General features: G+C 32.0%; 1 protein-coding gene across 7 annotated transcripts in view; it reads right to left on the reverse strand.

The window, feature by feature from the left end:
* Positions 1-16,175, reverse strand: part of Fife (regulating synaptic membrane exocytosis protein fife) — a 426,424-nt gene that overhangs the window by 24,444 nt on the left and 385,805 nt on the right. For all 7 annotated transcript variants that reach the window (XM_071595176.1, XM_071595175.1, XM_071595174.1 and 4 more), the window contains 9 exons: positions 9,211-9,389; positions 8,430-8,528; positions 7,236-7,363; positions 6,769-6,881; positions 5,988-6,061; positions 5,567-5,622; positions 3,657-3,859; positions 3,094-3,260; positions 604-801 (listed from right to left, as the gene is read on the reverse strand). In XM_071595176.1, coding sequence (XP_071451277.1) covers positions 604-801; positions 3,094-3,260; positions 3,657-3,859; positions 5,567-5,622; positions 5,988-6,061; positions 6,769-6,881; positions 7,236-7,363; positions 8,430-8,528; positions 9,211-9,389 — 1,217 coding nt within the window. The remainder of the gene's footprint in view (positions 1-603; positions 802-3,093; positions 3,261-3,656; positions 3,860-5,566; positions 5,623-5,987; positions 6,062-6,768; positions 6,882-7,235; positions 7,364-8,429; positions 8,529-9,210; positions 9,390-16,175) is intronic.

Here is a 16,175-nt window from a genome sequence, read left to right on the forward strand (position 1 = left end):
ATAACTTAGGCCTGCATGTCAAATAGCATGTATTTTAAGTAAGTAGCTCTATTGTTATTTGAAGGTCATTTATGGAAATATTATTTCAAATATATCACATGCACATCACTGCAATATTTTAATTTATCAGAAGTCGTAAAATTCTTGAAATAAATGTTTTTTTCTCTACTCAAGATAAAATATTGAACTAATTACCACAAAATTATCTGCCAATATTTTTTAGGATTAGGATATGATTTAAAGAACACTGTTCAGCTGTAACATGTAATATTGGAGTACACTGTGATAATTTCCAGAAGCAAATTATTGGAACTGGAATTCTCAACACTTAGATGTCAATTATGGCAGATAGTCACAATTTTGTTGCTCTTAACAGCTTACTTTTTTATGATATATTATTTTTTGCAGCAAAATGATCATTTATTTTCTCTTTTTAAACATCGCAAGTGGGTGTAACATCTTGGCAATCATGGTGATATGAGGGAAATATTCTAATGCAGAAGAATTTGATAAAATGTGGCTGCAACTATTTTGGTGCATTTAATGCTGCATTCACATTATTGGCTTGTTAGATATGGGCCGAGTAAAGAGATCAGATCAAACCTGAGAAGGAGCGCTGTGAAGAAAACTCCCCTCTCCTGAGCAGAAGACGGCGAGCCAGCTCGGCAGGTGCAGAGGCGAGGGAGCCTCTGGGTGAGACATGAGGGGACCGAGAGCCACGTATTCCCCGTGGATCCTCTAGACGGTACCACACTGGTCGTTCCTCTACTACTGCTCTCCTTAGTTCCACAGAACATTCGCCTATGGTATACATGCAATTATGTGGACTGATTCATTAAAATGAACACATATATGTAGTCATCAAAACTGACTACACTCATCCCTTTCTGAATGAATGACAGCTTCATGAGATGCCAATTAAACATGACAAACATTCAAATACTTGTTTTGCACTCAACCTTATTCTTACATCTTTAATTGATTCACTTTTGTGATCAAGTTAACTGTTGGTTAATATGAAATAACTTAAAAAATATTGACTATTTCCATTGCCAATTTTTTCTAACCTTATTTTTCCTCAGTGAACTCTTAACTGGTCATGAGTGTGACCTCTAACTACAATATAATACATGTGCTTTTATTATTAGTAAGCATGGAAGTAATCGTCTAGACAAAAGTAAAATTTGACAAATTTTGATATCTCAGCATACCAGTTCTTTTACTTCTTAAGAATAGTTAAAATTAAATGATATAAAATGCTGATTATCAGCTGCAATGTAAAGGATGATGCTAGTGGGCAACTGAAAATGATGAATTTTCTATCATTACAATGGGTATCAATATGCATATTGGTTTGTAGCAGCTCTTGAGACAGTTTCCTTCCAATCTATTCTTCCCTCATAGCTCCTTACACCAACATTTTCCATCACATGCTTTTCATGCTTCATCCTTGGACTTCCTCTGCAACACTTCATGTTTCCTTCAGATAATTTGGATATGATTTTCATTAAACTACTGTGATTTAAGGTATGTCCTATAAAAACCCTTCTTTTTCTTATAAATTTCCACAGTAAGCTTCTCTCTTTGTCCGGTCCTTTAAGTACTTCTTCATTTGTTACTTTGCCAATCCATTATATTTTCAGTATTCTTTTCCAAGACATTTCCATCACCTCTAATCTTCATTTCCCAGCTGCCCCAATCTAATAAGTCTCAAATACATAAAAATGTATAATCCATACACTTGTATAACTTCTAGCAAATCACTTCCCTGTAGTTTGAACTAATACTGCTTGCCGTTAGTACTTACCTCTTCAAATAGAAAGTATTATTTCCTATTCCTATTCTGCTTATTATATCCTCTTACTTCTTTAGTTAGGTACTTGTGATCCTGTTCTAGTATTCATTTGTTACCCTAACCTAGAGATTTTCATCCCTTATTCAAATGCAGACAATTGCTGTAGTTTTGAACTTTTTTACTGTTGTACTTTGCAATCCTGTTCTCCATATTTGCTTGTATCCTTTTAAGGTCTTCTTTCTTCTCTGTCAGTGCGGCTATATTGTATTGTCCATAAATTACAGCATAATTATTCTTTCTCCATGGATTCATACACCACCTATTACCTTTTCCTTGATCTTATTAATTACATTCCCAAAAGACACATGAAATGCCAATAATGATTCCAGACAGTCAGACTGATTGTGCTGAAGTTTTCACAATTTTATGCCTTTTCTTTGTTGGTTTAGGGATGATTACATTCTTATTAAAGTCTATTAGTACACCCCTTTCCAAGCATATCACATAGTAGATTGTATAGCTGAGTCTGATTTTTATTTCTTGAATTTTTTTATTAGTTCCAAGAATATATTTAGATCCTTTATGCCTTTTTTGCTCTTAAGCTATTTACTGAAGCATCAAATTCATACCTTAGGTGATTGTCTCCCATCTTATCACAGTTGAGATCATCTTCTCCTTCCAGTATTTTTGCATGCATTTCTTTTCCATCATAAATATTCTCTGAATATTCTTCCATCTCTTTGCTCTATCTTCAACTCTTGTCTTCCATATTTTTTCAACATCCAAAGTGAAATTACTACATATGCATAAATATCCCGCTCTTGTTTCATGGAATTTATTAATATTTCATGTTGTTTCATTCAACCAATTATGAATTTCATATTCTCTTCTAAAAATTTATATAATTAAAATTACCATAGTTTGTTAGACAAAGATTTAGGACTCACCTTTCAGGGGAAAGTAATCAAATGGAAAATTGATAAAAGTCTTTCAATATATTTTCTTCACTACTTCATTTTTCCCTCAAATTCATTAAATACCTAATGTAGATTTTCCTTGTTTTCTTTCTCCTTTCCCCCCCCCCCCCCCTGACAATAAGTATTTTACTTATTGATGCAAAGCAATATAAAAATTTCTAAGCTATGTAATATACTGGATGAGTGGCTGAATTTATAGAGGAAGATACATAGTAGATAATGGCCATTTAGGATACTCCAAAACCTACCTTGAATGGTTGGTAGGTAGAATACCTCGAATGAAATGAAAAGCCTAGATAGAAACAATGAAAATATACAAACCAAGAAAGAGGTCTGGTTCTGAAGGAGGGTATTGGTCCCATAATGCCACTTCTAAGGAACTTTCCATCAAATCGTCTGGATTTACACCTCCAAAGTCGAAGGTTGCATTCCAAATCGGGTTTGTTGTGGATTCTGCTATATCTGTCCGCATCTCCTCTCCATTCCCACTGAAAATGCAGTTTCCAAGGAATAAGGGTTATGTTTAGGAGTCAAAGTATTTGAATGGTATCAAGTTTGACTAGATCCTTCAATATTCATTTTGAATTAGATTACCCTATCACTGAAAAACATCTTTTTGTTGCTCACTGTCATATGCTTAAAATGCATTCATATTTCTTTCACGGACTGTCCTAATATAATTTTTGGTGGACAGAATTGTTGTAATTTCAAAAATTCCACTAAAATAAAGCTATTTGCTGAAAAAATAATTTTTAAATGCCACCATTGACATTCAAAATTGAATTATTGTAACCCCAGAGTGTAATAGAGAGAACATATATATATTTTATAGGATTGTGCTGAAAAATTGACATTTTCAGCTGAAAATATGTGCAAAATGCTACCTTTCGGGTAACAGGCGGAGTCGTGCATAAGCATTGGGTAATGATTGTGCCGAAGACGGTGCTCCTGGAGGAGTGTCTCTGCTTGGCCTTGTTGCCAGGTCGTCTGCTGCAAGGACTGCAACCACCAACTCCCTCCTCTCGTCTTGGTACCACACTTGCATTTGTAAACGGCCACTTACAGTCCTCTCCCGCATCAGCTGTTCCTGTGATTTATAAATGGATGCCATTAATTAAGGATAACCATCATAATAGAACTGACTATAAATATTTCCCAGAGGATAAACTTACTTGTGGATGTTTTAAGATGAAGAAAATCATATCCTTTAAACAGGTCAGGTTTAATGAATTCTTAAAATGACATTACCACCCATAGACTCATTAATAGCTTTGGACATGAGAGTGCACAATATTATCTTTTAGTGTATCTCTAGGATCTAGAAGAATTAATACTTGATTCAAGTGGAAGATGCAGATGTGTTAATGTAGATTTTAATTCAGTAAAAAGTGAATAATACATAAAATAAATATTTAGTTGCATTGTTAACCCTATTTTTGAACAGGTTTCGTGTCACAACTACATTTTGTTCCATAATGTTGCTTTGGATTGCCCAATTCCCAAAAAGAGGTCCAGGATACCCATTTCACATGCTTTTGCGTACAAATAACATACATTGCTTTAGTGCATATGAACATGGCAATTTCGCTACCTGTATCATATGTACATATATGTTTACGTGTACTGTTTTGAGCAAGGTATGGCTCAGTAAGGCCAATGAAAACAGTATGAGATTGGCTAGAAATCAAAATGAACATGCTATAGCTCTACTGAGTATTTGATGTGGGCAACTTCTGTTTTTACCTAGTCTTGTAATGTATGCAATCACTCATGTATTCCTCTTTTTAGGTCCTGAAAAAATAAACTTCACAGGCTGTCTTGAGTTAAGGCAAGAAAATGTGTTAATAGGTAAATTAATTTGTAAATTTTAATTGCCTTTAACATCCATGACTGGCATCAAGGCACCTCATATAATTGTAATGGGGAATATTCAACACATCTATGAGTTCTTGTTTTTACTGCAATATTGCATATCTGAGCTACCCTCATACCCTATCAAAGTTTTTAGTAAAGGCTCTGCTGGCTAAAAGCTGAAGGATACCTGGCACTCAACTCAATGGATTTCTTAATGTTTTAAAAATCTCTATGTTTATTTCTGGCTCAAAGCTAAAGGCGTTAAGAATCTAATCAGTAATTAGAAACCCATTTTCCTTCTTTCCCATTTCTCTAAAAAAATGAAATACAGGTATGTTGCTATTATCTAATCTTTACCAAGTAGTCAAAGTCTTTTAGGATATGTCAAATGAAATAGTATTTCCATATTAAATATTTGTGTAAAACCTCAATCTTGTGTGCTATATGTTATCTATTTTTAAAGATTATCTTAATTTAGATGAGATAAAAATAGTTTATTTTAATCATTATTATTCATGTATCACATGGTATTATACTATGGGGTTCCTCTACTCATTTGCTCATTGTATGTAAGAAAAAATGAAACCATATAAACAAACAATGAAAATTAACATAATCATGTTATCAAGAAAATTAGTAATTTACATGTTGTAAAATATAATTTTAGAGATTATTCTTAAGACCCAAAAGTGATGTGCATTAAGTTAGACAATGATCTTGTATTGAATTTGAAAGTCTTGATTACAGTACCATAATACATAAGGCAGCTACACTAATTCCTTCTTGAGAAGTGTCTGTATGATATGGGTGAACTTTTCAAGTTCCATTAATAACTGAGTGTGTTCCTCTCTCCTTTATGTATCTTGAAATTTTACATATCTTTTACATCCCATCCTATATATCTGACTGAAATCAGAAGGTATTAAATATAATTGCTTACTGGAGTTTTTGGAAGTTTCCGGCGAGTGGGTGAGGCTGGTGACTTGTCGTCTAATTCTGAAATATAAATGACAAAAATGTAAGCCGAGGGAATGTAGATGAATCCCTGTTTGAAGATTTACTCACTATTGAAGACCATTTAATATGTTACAAAAGGGAATCATCAATCATATTCCTTAAATGTATGCTTGCATTCTATCTTTAAAATCACTTGACAGATAAGGAGAAATGACTTTCACTGACAGTCTGATGAGTATGATCTCAGGCCTTTTAAGGATTCTGAGAGAGACTCTTCAGTTAAAGCTTATAAGATAACATTAAAAAAGAAACATTCCATGGAAATAAATCGAATGTTACTATGTTCAATTGTAATATTATTCCAACAGAAATGAACAGAATATAAGTAAAGATCAATTACTCACCCATTTGAAGAGCATCTATCAGGCGTCGTGGAGTAAAACTGGCTCCTGCTGGTTCGTCCAAGGAGTCTCCAAGTCTGTTCAATGCATGACAAGCGATTAGTAAATGGGTACATGCATCAAAATCAAAGAATCTCTACATACTCTATTATAGTATGTATACATATTATAAAGCTATAAATATTGAAAATGTTGGCTAAGTCTCTTTAATAGTGGCATTAAAATTTTAGCCTTTTTTGATAATGACAACTTCCCCTAATTCATATGCACGCCTAAAAGCAAGATGTTACAAATGTAATAGTAGGAGCTACAAAGAATTGACTGTAAGAAGTCTCTTCAAATTAGTTAATGTCTGTCATAAATTTATGTAAATTGTTTAAATATCATCAGTTTGAATGCTGAAAGTAGTACCTATCTATCTAATCTTGTACAATCCTGTTTTATAAGTACATGAATGTATATTATGGTGACTGAATGAAGGCTATTTGTACACATAAATATGGTCACATTTCTATTTTTACTTGGCAAATCAAATTGTTACTTAAATGGAATCAGAATCATAAGAAATTGGTCAATTGAGGTAATGTATTAATACTAATGAATGGATTAAGTTTAGTTTGAATTGCAAGCATTTAAGTATTTAGACTGAAACTTAGGTCTAAATATATACCAATACTTATATATGAAGACACCATGCATATGTATATACTATTCAACCTTTCATTTAGTCTTAATGTGAATATGTACCATAATTAGATAATTATAAATATTAGAATAAACTCACGAGGCCTCCGTCCTTTCCACAAGTATATCTATTGTATCTCCAGATTCCTCCACAATGGCACTTACTTCCTCGAAGCTGCGATCGGTAAGGCATATGCCGCACCATTCTAAAACCTAATTAATGTACTTTATTAATAACTGAATTCATTGAGGCAAACATCAAAAAATCAATTCAAATGACATGTTTAATATTCATAGTAAATTCATAATAGTGCTTTTAGTAGTAATCATGTATTAAATAACACATTAAAAATAGAGATCTTATCTATAGATATCAAAGTATGGATCTCTGGAGAGACCTTTTGCCCAACTCTTCAGATTTTATCACCCTGAAATTCATTGTTGAATTTCTGAAACTAGGTTTATTAATCAAGAGATGAATCAATACCAAGGACCATACTTTCACAATAAAGATGTTTCTATCATATACGTAATTATACACTCCTTACTCAGCAGAATGATGCATACCTTGTCTCCACGACAGAGGCCAGCTCTGTCTGCAGGTCCACCAGGGACAGTCCAAACTATTGAAGCATACAGTCGTCCGTCCGCAGCTCCTCTTCCTCCTACTACACGCATACCAAAGCCCCCCCTTGCTGTTTAAAAGAAAAGAAAGGAGAAAAAAATTTTAAATGTCACCCTTTATGTTAACAGTTACAAGAATACTGATATGAATTATTTATACTAATATCTCTGTTCCCATTTATATAATCTTTCACCCAACTTCTGCTGCTGTTAATTTCCATACAGGGTCTCTGAGGTCATTTGCTCATGCTAGTTACTGGGCTTTCCTTCTTCATATTGAATTGAATCACTGCAGACTAACAAAATGATATGCTTCACTTAATCATTTTTCTTCAAATATTTTAGATAAGAGAAAGGAAGCTAATTGTTTTTTGGAGTTTCAAGGAGTGATAAGTTGATATATCACACACCCAACTCTTTATCCAGGTATTCGATTGAAGTAAAAATATGTCTAAGACTTTAAGTCCACTTATACAGGGTGCTGCGCTTAAATCCGGACGGATTTTAATTGAATTTCCCGCCATATTGTAGTTCCACTGGAGGTCATGATTGACGTTCTTGAAAGCTATAGGCATCTAGTAAACAGTAATAGCCTCAAAATGGCCGAGATGTTACATACAAGTGCGGAGGACAGTCAAAGAGTCTTATTATCGAAAATGTTTGTGCTGAGCAATATATTTTGAAATAGTACAATTCTCTGGGTACCCCAGATCAACTGTTTACGATATTGTGGCTAAGTTTAATGCTTTTGAGAAGCCTGGGGAAGGTTTTGCTAACCCAGTGCAGAAATCTCTTTTGAGGAAACGTATGGTTGTCTGGATTTAAGCGCTGCACCCTATATATACCATAATGATAATGTCACAGAAACTCCTTAGCACTTACTCAATATTATTCCTTACATTGGTCTCCCACCAGAAGTCAATTATTTTAAATCATAAATCTTGTCTGATTTTTTATTACCCAGAAGTTATGAAGCTATCATATTCAGTTGCTTATGGTTGATAATCACTATTATATGAATTTATTGACATGGAAAATACTTATGGAAGTGGCCATTATTTGAGAATGTATGCATAAACATTAAATTTCCTTAAATCATGGATGCCAGAAAAGCTATGGAGATGTGTGAATACTTACTCCGAGGACACCTTTCTGTTGTCTCCCTTCGAAGTTTTGCACGATGGCGCTGCCCGGCTGCTAGATTTGATGGGATTGGAGGGGGGGTCGGTGAACGTGCTGGAAAAGAGGAAGGACAAATCCAATATTACTGCAATAGTTATTTAAGTAGCAAACTAAATGTTGAGCAAATTTTTATTTTCATTGGCAAATCATGTTCATTGATGTTGCTTCAAATTGTGATGACATAACGGGATAGTAAAAGAGACAAAAATTTGGCAGAGGATGGTGAATAAATAGTTGAATATCCATTGGATAAAGTTTTCTGCTATTCAGTTATAGGAACCTATACATTGGCTTAGCATTCCCTGATTATTCTTTGATCAGATTAAAACTGCAATTATAATTATAACTTTTCTTTAGTGCCATGTTGTTTGCTGTAAACCTGGTGGTGGTTAAGTTCTTCAGCTGTTCGAAGATTAATGGGAAAAATACTACATGAGACACCAGTTGCTCTGTGGCTCTAGCACTGTACAATCACAGAATTTTTTCTTTTCCTGTTTAATGAAAATTTTAAAATACAGGGATGTAGTTAATGACAAACTCCCAGGGGATATTGAGGGAGTAAATATGAATTGAATTGGAATTTCCCACGGCGATTACAAAAATGAAAAGAAATAAGATGCCCATGGACTTCTCCAATATATATGTGTATGAGCATGCAAAGAGATCACTTTTAGTGAGCGTTCCAATCTCTTAGCTGATTCACTTAACAAAAAATAGAGCATCATTAGGTACTTACGGCGTGCGTCCACATCGTCTATCACTATTTTGATGGCTTCTGCATCTCCAACTGATGTTTGTCTTCGAACACTTGCTGGCACTGCATCTACTTGTTGTGCTAAGTGAGACCTTTGGGCAGCAACAGAGGAGGCGGTGGCTGCAGGAGTGGCAGGTAATGCCCTTGCAGAGGAATCCATACTGTAAAAAACACAAAAGAAATTTGCCCAACTTCTACCTCAGGCAGTGAACTATAAAGGAACCTCAGAACATGAGACAAGAAGTTGGCAATGATTGAGGACATTTTAACAGATGATAGTTGTTCTAAAATATTCTTTAAACTTTTTCAATGATTAAATATGTTTTTAGATAATATTTTTTGTGATTGTGAGAGGCACCATATTCAGCCAGGAATATGGGCATTTCAATGGGGGGCACTTGACACTTCCCATTGTTTTCTTTGCTTAGGCAGGAATTGTCCCCATTTCTATAGCCAGAGAGGATGATTTTGGCCTCTCAGATGCTACAAGTACATTGTCCTAAGTTAAAATTAATGAGTGAGTAAATCAACTTTGATGAAACCTTTGCTGTAATGGCTGATTAAGCATTTATGATTACTATATATGGTTCATAGAAAGGATATCAAAAATTAAAAAAAATATAGTTATGCTTCCCTAAAGGGACATCTCTTAGTTGCAGACATCATAAGTATTTCAGACATTCTGATTAAGCACAGTTTATAATTTCCACGCAGCATAATATGACTACATAAAACTAAGACATGAATGGCAGACTTAATTAAAATTTTCTGCTATTGGAAGGTTGCACTTTATTATTAATATCTATCTAACCAGTTGCATTCAACAACTCAAAGGCCAGTTTGAAAGGTGAGGGTAGAGTAAAACCCACATCAAGCTCTACTGCATGTGAAATTTACCATTAGGGCAGTGGTGGGAAAGTCCTTTTATCTGTGTTTTCTATGGCTTCTAAAGAAGATCTGGTACTTCAAAAAGCAAACTGTATATGTTATGCTGGGTGTATTCAGAGACATTGCCAGGAAATTAGCCTAAGTTATTTGGTCAGTAATAGTAGCAGCAGTATCAATTATTTCTATGTAATACTTCTTTTCTGTTAATAGTTTATGATTACTTGATGGTAAGTCAAGTTACCACTGTAGTTTAGATATCATGATAGTATCATCAGCGATGCTGGCTTTCTGATATAGTTTAGTGATTGATGAACAGGATAGAACATTTTCAACTATGCCATATTTAATCTTGCTTAATAGAAATGAAAATGCATCATGATTTTTGGAGGAGCCTGGTTTTAGGTTTTTTGCATTGATATATGTTGATAACTACTTTTGGGGGCTATTGAATAAGAAATAGGTTTGGTTAATTAATAATTTAAAAATGAATTGCAGAAATAACGAACTATTGCTTACACATTTAATGTATGCTTAATAATTAGTACTAGATGCTACCCAATATTTAATATAGGATTTTGATATGCACCAATCAATATAAACCAAGAAGTAATATAATATGTAATTTAACATTTTCTTTTTCTGGGCTGAAAATAAGTAAATGTTAAGGCATGCTGAAGCCAACTTCTGTGGAATAGCAAATTTAAAATAGAAAAAATATTTTGACTCAATTTCATTGATTGAATCATTATTTCAGAAGCATAATTTGAAAGTAAATAACTGCTTTTTTCTATATTTATAAATATTAATGGAATTAATACAAAGGTCTATTTGGAAGCAAAAAAGGTTTTCCTTTGAATGTTTAAGATTCTTTGACAAAATGAAAATAAACTTATAGAGACTGCTTCAATCAACAGTTAAAAATATCAGCATGTTTCAGTCCATTTCTACATTTACATGTATCAGTGACAATTTCATTTTGCATAAATTTTGAGCGGGCAAGGAAAATAAAAAAAAGACAATCCTAAAAGTTCATCAAACATATTTTTGCCTATCTGACATCCTTTCTGACTGATCAATCGCCTTAATTTCAGGAACATGGTTAGGAAAGAAATTACAATGAATTAATATGGATACATTTATTACTAAGAATACCTAAAAACGCAACATGTTTCTAATTAAGTTTCTTATTATGGTTTATATTTAATCATGCTGTACCCAATGTAAAGATAAAGGTCTGAAAAAGAGCAAAATAAAAAATGCATGGAAAATATATTAAATGTAAGAATATTAAAAAAATATTGAATTTGAATGGAATATATTCATTTGAGGAATTTAGAACTTTTGGGTACCAGAAGAATTGGCAGCAAGATGTGCATATGCATATTATAAGAAGAAACTATTAACAGTAAAAATATTCCTGTGTCGAACACACATTTTCTTTCAGTTCAATTCACATTAACATGGTGTACTCTAGGTACTGAGACATTGCATTGGCCAAAAGCAATACCACACATCTTTTAGTATGCATGTTATTTAGAATAAACCTTGAAATATTGATACCAAGAATATGATAGTCACAGTATTTCATTTATAACCCTATAGAATATGGTTTTGGGATTGTTTAACAGAAAAAATAATTCCAATTAGAGACTAAGTATAGTAATACTTACCAATTATGATTGTTATCTAGTGAGCCAAAAGAATTGTTATTATTATTAATATCAGACAGCCAATTCATAATCATTTATTAAAAAGAAACCTAGATTTTCATTTCATCAGCGAGATCAGATAGTGAAGTTCGTGATTAGAGAAACAATACAAATATTAATTTCCTGTTTTAGGAATACTTTCATTGACAAGAAAGTTTCTTTCTCAAATGCCTAAAAGCAAAAGTTAAGCAGATCAACTATGTATAGAATTTATATCCTGAAAAGTATTGAGAATTTTGTCAAACAAAGAATTTGTTTTTTTTTTAAATCATCTGTTATTTATAATGAACACCAATAAAATGATAGTACTCTAGGAAACGACTGGACTGAATCCAGAAGGAACAGATGTAAAGGGATGGAGAAAATTTTTAAAATTGATGAATAAATGTAAAGTATATGCAGTATCAGAGATTGAATAGAAATAGGTAAGTTGCCAGAATCAATCTGCTAAGAAAATGAAGTATACATCCAGGAGAATAGTGAATGAAATATAGGAAAGCTTGAAATAGTTATTTTTCATGTGGGATAATTAACCCCACCTTTTGATTCAACAACATCTCTTCAGACACCAAACACCATGAGAAAGCAGTATTACATCCATCAGGCACTGGGAGAACTTTCTATTGTCCAAAACCTGTCTTCAGTAATTTGAAAGATGTCGTATAATTGATGAAACCTGTAAAGGAAGGTGAAGGTTAGAAGCAAAAAAGGATGCTTTTGAAAGGAGTGCTTTTCAAGAAAGTCAGTGGAGAGGGAAGTTGTTGGAATCCCAGCTGATAATGCTATAAACACTCATGATAGCACAAAGATTATGGTTGCAACTATAAACATTTTTTTAAGAAGAAATGATTAAGCGGTGAGTTTTTGGAGATAGCACTGCAACTATTGGAATAATATTTTGGAGGAAGACTCTAAAAAAAAATCCAAATTCACTCTTCTGTATTCATTGCCATTAGCTCTTTACAAATATCACCTATATAGACATATCAACATCTTGAGCAGTGTGCTAACCATTATTAACAATAACTGGAAGCAACATCCACACACTGATACAAAGCAGTAGGTACACATTTCTCAAACTACAGAATTGTTCTAGCTAAGAGGCTTATTATGCAAATGACAATTGCAATTTGCAAAATCCAATATTTTCCTACGTGATAGTACAAAATTTACAATGACATTTGTTCTGAAATTCTAAGCACAAATATGGGGTGATGTAGTTTACTAAGAGGACTAAACATTGCAAACAACAAATACTAAAACATTGCACATTCATTTTATGTGACTTTACCTGAAGCTAACATTGTAACTATATCTCTACCAAAGCTGTGAAATTAATGTCTTGAACTGAGAATCATCATTTGCATATTTATCTACCAGCCATGCTTGTCTGAGTATAAACAAAATCTTTTTCTCCATTTGGAATAGGAAATTTAATTTGCAGTTTCTATTTTCAATGCTAAACTTTGCACTTAAAATCTTAACTGAACAATCTAGATTTCAACCAAAAATTTACCAAAATTAATATCTTCTGCAGAAGAAAGGGCATAAAATCGAATTACATTTTAGAACTAGGAATATTTAGCCCATTTTAGTGACAGAAAATAAAAAATATAGAGTGTAATTTTAAATATATCTTTAAAATAAAAATGAGCAATAAAATAAACAGTTAAAAATTTTTTTGCACCAGTTAACATTAAAAAAACGCTTATGAGACGTCATTTTTTTGAGTGGATTTATCAATTGGCATTATATTAAGTTATGATAATTATTAAGAAAAAGGATTTCATTAGAATTAATTACATTTCTCATTAATTAAATTTTTAAATTTAATAAAGATCTTTTAAATGAATATTTCCTGACTGCTATTTCATTACCCATTAACTGATTAGATAGAATTACACCTTAAATTGAAAGACTATTTATCCAAAACTAATGTAAGACAGTACTACATTCTACAAATTTGTTTTGTTCTCAGGTAAATATACTTTTATTTTCAAATTAAAAAATATAACTTTTTAATGCTGAAAAACCTCATATTTCCATTGTGTAAAACCAGTATTACAATGAGCTATTATTCAAATGATTTCACGAATAATTTTTTGGGTGCTAATTGAAGAAGAGTTTGTACAACTTTAGCTCATATTCACAAAAAATATACCAATAAAATACTATTTGCGAACTTATGTAGCTCAAATTTGATGTAATAATAACACATTTGCTGCTGCAATATCCATTGAAAAGATGTTGACAGTTATTTGAGAAGCATATGTCATTCATTAAACTTTGTATATTATTGATATTATTAAAGCATTACAAAGATTAGTTTCTCAAAATTAAATTTCACAATGGCAATTTATTTTGATTTCGGACACAAAATTTGTTTTGTCAAAGGATTACTTAGTAGGAGAAAAACAGAATGTACTCATAAGAGGTAATTTTGCACCAAATGTGATGGCATAACCATCAACGATTGAACAATGCACAAATTATTTTTCTATAAAGAGTATAAAATGAAGATGCTTGGAGTTTTCAAAATGAGAAAGCATTTGTGATATGAGAGATTTGTTAAAAAATTAGAAATATTCCAAGAACTGTGGTCGGTGTAGTTGCTAACTGAGAGCAAATGGTTTGAAAATGTATTAGCATCAATTGGCAGATGACGAAATATGACTGGAGTACCAGGAACACAGCTGAATGTTATGGAATGGAAAGATTTTCTGGAATACTGCAAAAAATTCAATACTTGGAAACTGCATAAAAATTGATAAGTAGTAATCACAAAGATACTGGACATGGGCAATGAAGAGACCCAAATTCAATTACCAATATAAATTTATTTAAAAAAATAAACGATTATTTAAACAGAACTGCATGATGAATAGCTGGTGAGCTTATCTAATTAGAATAAATAAGAAGTGTAACATTATCATAGTGGAAAAATTATTTATAGTATAACAATAAGAATAATAATTAACCCAAAACCATATAGAATTATTAGTTACACCATAAAAAAGTTTGGCCAATGGAAGTCTCTGACCTTGTGTCACCATGACTTTGGTTATTTTTAAGATGATGAATGAAAGAGGTTGAAAAAGAAAGATAAATGTTTAGAGTAGGCTTGTAAATAAATATAAACACAGTTATTTACAAACAAATATTTATTTTGGTTTGATTTCGGCCTGTGCCATTTTAAGAAGCTAAACATTCAAAATATCTTTGATTTTCTATAAAAATTTCCCAAAACCTGAAGACAAAAATATTTTTATATTTAGTATAGAATCAAGTTTAGACACAAAATAAATGCAATTTAATAAATTATAAGTTATATAAGTTGTTTCATTGATGCTGTACCTACCATTAACTAAATACTAAACTCCTCTATAAACTGGATTAAAGATGCACAAAATAGTAGAAAACTATGAAGTTGTTCATTGCCTTGAAGTAGAAATGCACATAAATGAGGAATATAATTAAAAATAAAATTAGATGTGATAATCAATGGAGATCAGAGTTGAAGACTTAAAGATTATGTCCATGCGAGCTAAAATAGATTTGAAATGATGTAGAAGAAGCCGACAATTTTACTATGCTCTCAGGTTCACAAAAAATAAAATTAAAATCAAAGCTCACGGGTAGAAGGATATATTTCCAGAAAGACGTTGAAAATTTTAACACACATCTTGTTTAAAAACTTGGTAGTTCTGAGGGTTATTAATAATATTATCAATGTTGTCTCACTTTAAAAAATTGTTCACAAATGAGAGAAAAGTGTTGAGAAGACAGAGTTGGATGTAAATGTTTAGAGAAATATGCAAAACTAAGTGTTGATATAGTTTTCATTAAAAATATCATCAATGCCTTAAACTACATAGATTAAGCTTTGGTTGAGCTTAAATTTATAATGTCAATACATAAGAATGACAGTTGATAGTATATGGTTTGGAAGGATCCATTTGGAAGGATCCATTTTGTCTGTTATTTATGGATTTTATTTTACATGGTTCTATGACGGTTTATTGCACTAGTCAATAAAGTACGATTAACTTGTTTTACAAATAAACAAAAAAAATGAAATTTAAAAAGATTACCAACTTATGATTGTTAAATGTTTAGCTTCATAGTAATAAGTAGTTAAAATATTTTAGCACATGCAATTTAAGGTAAAATAAATTTGAATAGTTTTGAGGAAATTTCGTACTCAAAAATGGATTTATGTATCCAGAAAAAGGGATAAACAAGGGGTGAGAATTTATTTTTGAATAGAAAAAAATAAAAAGAAAAAAAATGCAGACGAATTTGCAATTACTGCTGTCACAGTGATATCAGAATAACAATAAAATTAAACTC

Source organism: Hetaerina americana, unplaced genomic scaffold (assembly GCF_022747635.1).
Source record: "Hetaerina americana unplaced genomic scaffold, ioHetAmer1.1.p SCAF_7, whole genome shotgun sequence".
Classification (NCBI taxonomy): Eukaryota; Metazoa; Arthropoda; class Insecta; order Odonata; family Calopterygidae; genus Hetaerina; species Hetaerina americana.